The 11,424-nt window shown below is 38.2% G+C and overlaps 1 protein-coding gene across 4 annotated transcripts in view; it reads left to right on the top strand.

Annotated features, from left to right (window-relative positions):
* The first annotated feature begins 4,770 nt into the window (after positions 1–4,770).
* LOC119720643 overlaps positions 4,771–11,424 on the top strand; it is a 36,216-nt gene continuing 29,562 nt past the window's right edge. Inside the window, exons 1-3 of one of the 4 annotated variants that reach the window (XM_038190420.1) lie at positions 4,771–5,033; positions 9,241–9,394; positions 9,723–9,819. In XM_038190420.1, coding sequence (XP_038046348.1) covers positions 9,251–9,394; positions 9,723–9,819 — 241 coding nt within the window. In that variant the 5' untranslated portion in view covers positions 4,771–5,033; positions 9,241–9,250. Of the gene's footprint in view, positions 5,041–6,309; positions 6,662–8,380; positions 8,763–9,240; positions 9,395–9,722; positions 9,820–11,424 lie in introns of those variants that run through there. The other 3 variants (XM_038190416.1, XM_038190419.1, XM_038190418.1) reach the window with 3 other exon arrangements.

The raw sequence follows: 11,424 nt of genomic DNA, 5'->3' as shown, positions 1-11,424 counted from the left end.
CTATATCCCTGTACTGCTGTCTATCTTGTGAAGTGATAGAAATATTTAGAAGTTATATTATGCTGAAATTGCTTAGGCCAAAAAAAAAAATAAGTCGGTCTCTGGTCAGCGCGCGCGTCGATTTTAATCATGCGCTTCGATCTTTTTTTTTCCAAAATGTTCCGCAGTAGCTCCAACAGCGCCCTCTATTTCCGCACCTCCTCAATTTTTTTTACCAAAGAGCACCAGGGAATGGGAAATTGCACCAAGGCAAATGATCGAAAGCACCAAGGCAAATTATGGAGGACACCAATGTACATGAGGACACCAAAAAAGCAAAATAGTACCTACCTTGTCTGTACAATCCAAGCTTGAAGAAAAAAAAAAAAGAAGCAAAAAAAAAAAAAAAGCTGTGTGGCCGCGTCAATTCCGGAACTTTGGTCTGACCAGAGACCGAATATTTTTTTTTTGGGGGGGGGGGCCTTATCAACAGTTTTTTTATGTGTATATTTTTGTTATTGTGCCACAGTGGATTTGTAAATGATTAGTACCTTTAATGTTGTAAATTTGAATACTTTTGAACTACAGGGTGACCCAAAAAGAAAGTGACAAGAGTTAGAAAAAAGATATGTGGCTTGCTCCATTTAATAAAAATAACATTGGCATAAAGTACATGTTACTGACTAGTAATCCGTCTGAACATTTCACGTAATTTGCATACTCTATTCACAATTTATTTTTATTTCAATAGAAATACCGCAGAATCCATCATTTACCGATACGCATTGATGGATACCCTTTAAATACAATGAACTAAAGAATTGCCAAGGAAAACAGACACAAATCACCATTCTCATTTCAGAAAAGACCTGATTTATTCCTCCTAAACAAACCACAAAATCTGCCAGTAAAAACGTTTCAGTCTCGACTCAAATAAAATTTTATTTTGAATTTGAATGTCTGGGTGTAATCTCTGGGCCCAATTTCATAGAGCTGCTTATAAGCATGAAATTTGCTTAGCACAAAAAAACCTTGCTTAATATAATCATGTTACCGGCCATGCGATGTACATTGCTTGTGACTGGTATTTAACTGTTGTTTACTTAGCATAACAATCGCATGGAGTTTTGGTGGGTAACCTGATTATATTAAGCGAACTTTTTTTTGCTTAAGCAAAGTTTTTGCTTTAATAAGCAGCTCTATGAAATTGGGCCCTGGTTCTCACTCAACTGTATGGCTTCAATGCATTTGGACAGCTGTAAAAACTAGGCTCTTGTAAAACATGCATAACTTCCAGATATGCCAACCATTACTCTTTTGGAGTAATTATTAGGATTTTGAGGCATGTTACTACTCTAGAAAATTCCAGCTGTCCTATACGCCAACATTGTGGTTATTTGAAAAGTACTGTGGTTACTCTTAAACTGACTGTTGTCCTATGTATTTACATTAGCATTACTCTTTGCAGGAAGAATCATTACTATTTTGTAGACTGTAATGTTGGCATCTCTGTAACTTCTGATAGCAAGGATCAATTTCAGTAATCCTTTTTTTTCTTCAGACGAGTGGAAAACATTGCTTTTTAAGGGGAAACATCATTAATCCTGATCACTTTCTTCTTAACTCGCCCTGTAATATTATTTTATTGTATCCTTTGATACTTTTGCATATACAGATTTGTTTACTTTGATAATTTTACTGTTGCAGATATTAGGTTTTGTCTCACTTTTGTCATTGTAGTTTTGACTACTTTGATATTCTTTAAGGTAGCTAATATATGTACTTGTTGGTACCTTTGCTGATGCAGATTTGAAGACTAGTACTTTTGCAACATAGATTTGTATACTTATGTTTCTCTTTTAGATATTACGCTTTGCCAAGTTTGTCATTGTAGATTTATCTAGTTTGATACTTTTGAGTTAGTTGTTATATGTAATTATTGCTGTCTTTGCTGATGCAGATTTGAAGACTAGTACTTTTGCAACATAGATTTGTATACTTATGTTTCTCTTTTAGATATTACGCTTTGCCAAGTTTGTCATTGAAGATTTATCTAGTTTGATACTTTTGAGTTAGTTGTTATATGAAATTATTGCTGACTTTGCTGATGCAGATTTGAAGACTAGCACTTTTGCAACATAGATTTGTATACATGTACTTATGTTTCTGTTCTAGATGTTAAGCTTTGCCAATTTTGTAATTGTAGATTTGTCTAGTTTGATACTTTTCATGTAGTTGATATATGTAATTATTGGTGTCTTTGCTGATGCAGCTTTGAAGACTAGTACTTTTGCAAGGTACTTTTTGTATACTTATTTTACTGTTGTAGATATTACGCTTTGTCGATGTTGTCATTGTAGACATAGTTATTCGTTGATACTTTTGCTGATGCAGATTTGAGGACTAGATTTCTGTACTTATTTTACTGTTATATAGATATTGCTTTGGCAATAATGTCAGAGTATAATGTATATAGATTTGTATTCTGTCTTGCTTTCAGCATATTTTAATAGCAATACATGCTTCTCGCTGAGTTTAACAGGATATACATATTTTGTAAACAGTAAAGAAAAATGCCTTGAACAGTCTGCACAAATCAAAGAACTTGTGGAATTTGAATGTTCCTTATGATCAGTGATAAGCCATTTGCAAGTGACCTTTTTACCCTTTTGGATTTAAATTTGAAAAACATCTGGTACACTGACTTGCTCAGAATGCCTGGCACATTTAACTTTGATTTCTCCAGACTAAAGACACTGTTGCTAATCACATGATTCGGGGCAACTTTTTGTATAGTTTTGTAAGAGACGCTCAGCGCCAATCGGAGCCAAATCTCCTGTTTAACGTCTGATATGTCAAAGCATGCAGATTTATGCGATCTCGCGCCTCAGCCAATCGGAGTCGACTTTACTGTAAATCGTGACGTCATTTCATTCCCAAGTCAGGACTAAAACTGTGGTTGGTCAATTCGAATGCAGTGTTTTGTAGTACAACAACAGCCGGGCGCGTGTCGCGTAACATAATACAGAGTGCGTGACCACAGTGTCTTGGGTATTTTTTTGTTATCGATGTCTTCGGTGAATGACAGAAAGACCCGATATAGAAAGCGCCCACTGATTGGTTAAAATCAAGAGGTCAAGATGCGGTTGTCCGAGTTGCATAGTTAATCAGCGAATCTGCTCAAATGTTATAGACCATGGCGAAATGTTACATAGACTATGCGGGAGCTGGGGGTTGCGAGCATGAGGCTTCAAGCCTGAAATAATCATGTGATATAGTAACAGTCTCTTTGGCCGGGAGAATGCAAAATTAAAACGTGCAAAAAATTGGATTAGGTCAGCGTTCCAGATTTTATTCAAATTTAACTCGCAAATGGCTTATTGTAGTCCATTCGACCAAATGTAAACGTAAAGTTTTCATTGGTTTCCATGCTGGAATTTTTTATTAGTGCTGAAATCTTCACTCTATGCATTTTATGTCAAGTATAAACATTCGTACAAGCATATTGTAACATTTTTTTTCAACATTTTGGGACTGGTTAAGTTTTCTTGATAAATGGCAAAGAACCAATGGCGTATTCGGGATGGCGTCGTTAAACAAAAGCAAAAAACAAAACACAACAAAACAAAAGTATTTTTAGGCTTCGAGACAGTAAAATCTTAATTGTGCCCCCCCCCCCCCCCCGCATCAAAATCTGGATACGCTATGCAAAGAATGCTGAATAAAATTTATGTAAACTTTTCTATATGTGATTTGAGTGTCTGTGGTTCACCGAGTGTAAAAAATGTGCTCTTGTCAAAGATCAACTTGAAACTTGTAAAACACTTTTTTAGTTTAAATAATGACAAAACACAGAGATGATACGGAAGAATTTACCCCGACTTTTACGAAGTAAAATGTTAAGACACAATACATAGTATGTACATGTAAAGTTCAGTCTTTTATTAAAATTAATTTCCAAAACCTATTTCGATGATGTTTTCACGAAGTGACAAAGACCTGCAAAAATCGATAATTTTTCGATTTAGAGTTTTGCTGGCCAATTTATTGCACATGACAAAAAGAAGAATTTGGCTGAGTTTCAAAGCGCAATATTGTTTACTTTTGTAATTATCGTAAACAAACATTTTACAAAAAGCCTGAAATCCGTGTTTTTCCGTTTTCTCGAAGTGACAAAAACTTACCTCGTTAGCCCTGTCTCAGATTTTGCGCGTTCCGTGTCCAGTGGCGTCACCAGACTTTTCAGTCTGGGGGGCACAGGGGGGCACCAGCATTTGATGGGGGGCACTTAGGTGGATACGGATCGCCGTCCTGGGGGAGGGGTCTAAGGGGAGGGGGTGCCCCCCTCCCCTTTGGAAAATTTTCGCATACGGAGGATGGGCTAGATGCAAAATGGGGCCACATTTGATGCTAAATTCGATCTGAAGATATCTCCAGAAATTGCTATTTAACCAACTCAGATGATGGGAGTTGAATATAACAAAATATATATATATTTTTTTACCAACCCAAATCTCAGATGGGGGGGGGGGGCACTCGGGGGGGCACTAGGTTTTCCAGGGGGCGACGCCACTGTCCGTGTCCATTTGTATATCATAAAAAAAGCCGCGTCGCCGCACCACTTTATGGGCAAGCTCCTTACCAGAAACCGGAGACTTTTTTTGGCCTTGTGGGGCTTTAACATGTATTCACCATTCAGTAAGTTTTACGTGTCGCGATTTTGCCTGAATCGGCACTCCATAAGAGACTTAACTTTCTTTGTAAAAAAAAAAAGTTACAAACTTTTCTTTCATCAGCAGTAAAGTGTAAGAGCGCCATCATGTGTTTCGCGCGCCGTGCGACTCGTCATCTAGCTCGATGCTCAAGATCATCGGGCGATCGCAAAGTGATTTCACGATACGACTCCGAGTGATTTTAAACAAGAAGGAAATCTTATCTTGAGGTCTTTGGGGCGTCGAATCTTAATCTACATGTTGCTTTTGTGTTGTACATTGTTTGAAGTGACAAAGTCCATCGCTCGATCTGATCTTGAAGTTGAATGACGATCTGAAGAGGTATCAGGTAGGCCTAACTAAACCTTTTCGATTTTCGCAATGCATCTGCCACTGGTCCAAGCCCCAAGGGCATGTCATGATGATGTGTCTGGAACAAACCAGGCAACTTGTGCAGGCCATGAGTAACAGTTACAATAAAATACAAATATCATTTGATTCCTCCTCATTTTATATCAAACAAGCTCACCACAATATCACAACTGTAGCCTAATACAATAGTCATCCTGAATCTCTTACTTTTATTCCTAAAGTTTAATAAAAGTAGCATAAAAAAAGCAAAGCAACCACTCTTTTCCTCAACAAAGCTTATAGTTATATTGTTCAATTTGTTGGCTTACGATCATCCACCATGCATACCGATTAACAAAGCGAAATCTCTTTAATTGTGGCAGCAAGTGGGGAATTCCAAAGTGTGCAGTTTTGGCGTTGTAGAAAAGAATCCTGCCTAATTCTGCGCAGGGGACGCTTCATGAAAAATATGTGCTGTCCGGGCCATGTACATTGTAACTCGATATAATTATAAACAGTTTTGTTAATAATAAGTTAGACTTGTTGGCTTTAGGAAAATATATTTCCTGAGCTTTTCAAACATATTTTCTTTGTTTTTCCTTTCTTTTTCAATGCCAATACACTTTTCATAATTTCAAGATTATTTTCAATATCCTATTTTGGAGATTTACACATATTTACATAAATAGATTTTACAGTCAATTGACCGGTTCCGCAATTTGACCAGTTCCGCAATTTCGGAAAACTAGCTCTCGTTTTCAGGAAGACGAAAACGCCAAGGACTTAAACTTTGGTATCGATGGAAAGGTTATTCAATCTACTTTTCAAAAATGGTTTTAGTTTTAGGATACTCACTTGCATTTAAAAATAAATCCCCTGCGACCGTCACTTGCCGTTAACGAACTGCCGAAATGGAACGCGCACGGAAGCGTGATTTCATGTTTGTCGGCCTGCTACACGATTGTTCAGGGGAATTAAATCATGGCCATAGATGCAACTTGTTCGGAAATTATTCATTATTCCACCATACAAATATAAGATTTGAAGTCTTTGAATTTTTTTTTCTATAGGCCTACCCACCAGAGTAACTGCTGGTCGTTTGACCGGTTCCGCAAACGCATTCATACTGCCTATACAATACACTGGCCATGGTGTGACTGTATTAACCAGTGCTGCTATTGATGACAAGTATTGTTGATGGCGGCCCCCTAGCGCGGCGCACATTATTTATTTTGGCATGAATCTTCTTTTTTTTTTTTACAACTTACAAGTTACAAAGAAATAGAGAATTTCTATTAATCCTTGTTTAAAAATGTCGAATTTGATGATCATTTCTGGGTGTTCAGTGAAAAATTGAAAACGAAATTGAAACGATGATTTTGTTTCTGTCCAGCTTCCGGACAGCACTGTAGGTTTTGGATAAAAAAATGTGGACTTCAAAATTTAAAATACAAAAATCTTTCTATAGTGAGCAAAATTCCCACTAAACGTTTTTCCTTTGCTCTAACAAAAATTCACCCCATACTTGGTGTTGAAGCGGTTGTGCCTCAGGGGTTTGGATTCATTTTAGAGTTACAACTCTCAACATCCAGGGTGCATGAGTCAGCCCAGGCTAGGAGGTGAGGTTTGTGGGAAACAATTAAAAATAGTGCATAATAATATGGAAAATAAAACGCAGGTGTGTTTCTAACCCAAAGGACATTTCCAGTAATTTAGTAAATTCAAAATTATCCTTTTTCGGTGGGTCCTTACCTTACTCTTTACCCTTTAAAACAAAAAGAAAAATAGGTCAACTAATATTTCATAATGAAGACCAGTCTCTTGTCAGTACAGAGACACAAATTTTGATTGTTTTCTTGTAGCGCAAAATTTGTCAAAAACTATAAACCATTTCTCATTTTTGTCTCAACTTGGTCATACACTAAATGATTTATATAAAATTTCTGTTTCATACAGACAATGCCAAAGACAAAGAAGAAGATTACGCCAGCCTCCTGATAGGACATAAGAGCTAGGCCATCAGCACATCTTTTTCAGTTTTACCTGTGAAGGTCAAGAAGAAGTTGAATATTATAGTGAAAGTACATGTAGCTGTGTGTCTTCATCACCATTCCTTTGAATTAATTTATTTATGTGACAAGTTCTTTTTTTTGTATAGTGCTAGCTTCTGGACTCTGGAGTGCTTAAATTATTTGTGTATAACAATTAAACAGACATGCAGGTGCCATAAAGGCAATAAATTTAAAGGCGTTACATACATTTTTATTAACCAGTACATGTAAAAGAGAAGTGAGGTGTTTTAAAAACTATGCTACTTTGCATGAAAAACCTACAGAACATGTCTATTTCTGTGATTCATCACCATTTATTTATATGACAGGTATAATTTTGGATTTAAAAGGGGTAGCTTCTTGAGTGCTTTAGTTTTGTATTACATTTACATTTTACACATGCTGGTATCACATGTCAATATATTGAAAGGGTTATCGGGATGTATGTGATGAATGTGTTGACATTTTCTTTTAAGAGCATCACCGAACGGTAGATGAGGTTTGCTAATACAGTTGCCCAAGCATGGTACACGTACAAAGTTAATATGTGCAACAACGTATGAGGAGTAACTGAACCCTCTCTTTAACTTTCCAACGACATTATAATTATAAATTGTCATTGCTATGAAACAGCCATAGGATTTATGACATTTTTAACAATTTGTTTTAATTTGTTTGTGAAATTTAATTTGAATGTGAAACAATATGTATGTGGCCTGTATGTATCTGGCCTGCTGAGGCCTGTTCCCCTCCCCTCCCGGCCCCCAGGTTCCCCCTACTGGATGTTGGTGCACACAAAATTAAGCATATTGTGTTTTTACCCTGAACAAATTGAAACACTTCCCCCCCCCCCCAAAAAAAAAGTAAAATGAAAAAAAGGGGAGGGAATAAACAAAAGTAAATAAATAATAATATTAAATAAACAAATAATATTAATAAACAGTGCTCCCCTGCAGACAATGATTCAGTTCCAATTCATACAGCCATGCAGTCACTTCCTTAAGTGTCATAGGAATTAAAATGATCCTGGAGAAAATATTAATTCAAATTCATAAATAGCTGGTCTGTGCTTATGTGAGAAAAAAGCCCAACCAACTGGAGCAACTCGGTACAAGGTATAAGACAACAACAAAAAAGAAAAATATTAGTGATTGCAAGATGATTGACAGAATGCATAAAAAGCTAGAAAGTCATTTAATTGGATTATTATTATTATTATTCTATCATTTCTGGTAATGAAACCAAGGATTTCTAAAAAGTGCCCCAAGCACTGAAGCTCGCAAACCTGAAGAAACCTGTGGAGAGAAGACAATGAGAAGAAATTACAGATTGAAGCAAGTCAAATAATTATATTAACGTAAACAAAGATCCAACGAACCATAACAACTTCATGGAGTTACATTTTGTCAATTTGGACGCATTATAATGTGCAGACCTTGGCTCATTCACAGTGAAATATAATCCACATCTTTTCTTGGCTGGTTTGGGGGCAAAAACGATCTAGATTTGGCCAGTAAACAAGGAATATTTTCAGTCCAGTCTCACAGAGGGCGCCGTTTGCGAAACCGGAAAACATTTGCGGAACTGGTCAAAGCACCGACCTCTACAAAATGTCCTGGCAAATTTCTCTTTCGAACGATCGCAGAAAACTATTCATATCATGAAGTAGGTGAGTAATTTGCGCAAATTTATAGATAGGTAGCTTCCCGTGAAAGCGCGTTTTTTTTCGCCACAAGACGCTTCAGACGATTTGCGATTGCGGAACCGGTCAAACGACTATTTTGCTTTTTTGGTGTCCTCATGTACATGCACATTGGTGTCCTCCATAATTTGCCTTGGTGCTCTCGATCATTTGCCTTGGTGCAATTTCCCATTCCTTGGTGCTCTTTGGTAAACAAAAATTGAGGAGGTGCGGCAATAGAGGGCGCTGTTGGAGCTACCGCGGAACATTTTGGAAAAAAAAAATTGACGCGCATGATTAAAAACGACGCGCGCGCTGACCAGAGACCGACTTATTTTTTTTTTGGCCTTACTAGTATTTAGACGGTGTCTCTTGTGTTCTTGTTGGCAATGTTGTTGCTTTCGTTTTGTTGGTTGTAGTTAACATTGTTTTGTAGCCGCAACTTTTTAATTTTCATTTGTTGCAGCTGGATCATCATGCAGCAGTACTTCACACCTGCACGTGGATTTGCTTTTGCTGTGATTGTGGTCGCCCTGTTTATGAGCCAAGCCTGCCATGGAAACGTCGACGATGAAAACATGATGTGTTACAAGCCCCCTCCTCCAACAAATTCAAGCACTGTAAGTCCCCGGTTCCTTTTTTTTCTCAGAACATGTTAAATTCAGGATCTTTACATTCTGTTCCTGAGTGATATTTTGCCGGAAGTAAAATGTCGTAAACGAAATTACCCATCTGTCTCCAAGTGATTTTCCTCATTTTACTTGAAGGAACATGAGTGTTACTTGGGGTGGTTACAGTTAGAAATCATTCTGCCAATCAATATCATATCAAGTGAAAGGGCTACCCAATGCAGCCGGGCTACGCGAGGGTTCCGGAAGCTCGCTGCGTGACCTTATACTTTCTGGTTAAGTCTCAATTTGTGATGGAGGTTATTCTTTCCTTGAATAGGAGGACCACAAATTATTTGATGTTGAGATGCAGATTCCTAACGTAGGTGATGTCCAAGCAACGCAGCAGAATGTGGAGTTAAAGATCAATGGCACATGTGAGTTCAGTAGAAGTACATTGTAGGTAACATTGTAAAGCAAGTGTAAATTACAGAGTTAAAAGCATGGATCTAATCACTTTCTTACCCAAGTCCCAGACTGCAGGGACCTTGAGTGCAGAAAAACATGCAGAGCTGACAAAATTCCCCAAAATCTTTCATGATGTATTAAAGACAAGGTCCTCATCAGTATTTCACCAGCCAAGCTTACTGAGTTTTTAAAGGAGACTTTTCTTCAACATTTTGCGCCTGAGAGTGAAGCCAATTGAATTCAATTTGAAGCCAAATGCTATCCGCTCACCGGCAAAGAAAGTACATTCGGGGGTGACCGAACGACGATCTTGCCTGACTGCAATATTTTTCCGCGAAGCGCAGCCACTGCGTGTACATATAGTACAAATCCCCTGGTCTACGCGCGTGCGTCACACACAAGGAACGGTGCGCGCGAGTCAACCAGCGAAATGTATGTGTCTCGCCCATGGGACGTTGTTGCTAGGTAAAAGGGCGCCCTCTTTGTTGGCGCTCAAAGCCCATAGGCTGGTGTCCAACTTTTGAAAAGATTGACACTTCAGTTGTCTGGTGGCATGACTAGAATGTTGGTACATGCATACAGATGCTTCTTTTGACACAGTTGATTGATGTAGTAGGCTACTAATTGAGGGGTGTTGGACTGGTTGTTTCAGGTGCCAGTCTATTTTCTTGTAATTCGGGCGATTCACAATGCAGTGCGCCACCAAGAGTTCGCCATGGAGAGTCCATTATTCAAATTTACGGTCGACAAAAACATGGCCCATTTGAATGATTGTCAGTAGACAAGTTGATCAAATATGTTATGGATTGGAGCATAGCGTTCTGCTGCCTTACATAAAACACCATATTGATAAGAAGAAAAGAAAAGGGCAAGCAAACAGATCCTCGAATTATAGGCTTACGAAACTACTGACCGGAAAAACTAACAAAATCAAATGTCCCGCGCTGCGAATTTGTCGACCATCTCCCACAATGCACTGGGAAAATGAACTCTTCGTGGCAAACTATTGGTGGCGCTCTGCATTGTGAATCGCCTGAATTGCATGCGAATTAGTTCATGTATAAGTTTTGGGACTAGTTACAGTCATACACAGTATTGAGTGTCCCATTTCTGGACATACATGTATCATGTAAACCAATTGTACACTAAATAATGTATTTATTGAAAAGACATAGGCCTACATGCATTTAGGCCACAGTTGCAAGGGTTAAGGCAAATCAGTTGTTGGATTCATTAGTGAATAAATATCATTCAGAATATTCATACTGAGACAGTTTACCCATTCCTATTGGTCCAGAGCCCTTCTCGTGGGTCAGTCTAAACTGCTGGAGGAACACTGGGTGGTTTTACACACTTCATTCCTGCGCTGCTGCGTTCTGCGCCAAATGGTGCAGTGCACGCCGCATGCGCGCCAGTCTCCAAAAAAGGATATTTTTAGCAGTAAGCCCGCAAGCTATCGGTACATATCATAGACACGGCAAGTGGCATAAAAGGGGTGTTTCACAAAATAGTGCTGAGCCCGAACTGCTGAGCCCGAACTTATTTAAAATAAGAGCGGCAATAGCTTGTACACT

Source organism: Patiria miniata, unplaced genomic scaffold (genome assembly GCF_015706575.1).
Source record: "Patiria miniata isolate m_02_andy unplaced genomic scaffold, ASM1570657v1 HiC_scaffold_9, whole genome shotgun sequence".
Taxonomy (NCBI): Eukaryota; Metazoa; Echinodermata; class Asteroidea; order Valvatida; family Asterinidae; genus Patiria; species Patiria miniata.
Note: the sequence above shows the minus strand (reverse complement) of the source record. Positions and strands in the feature narration are given on the sequence as shown.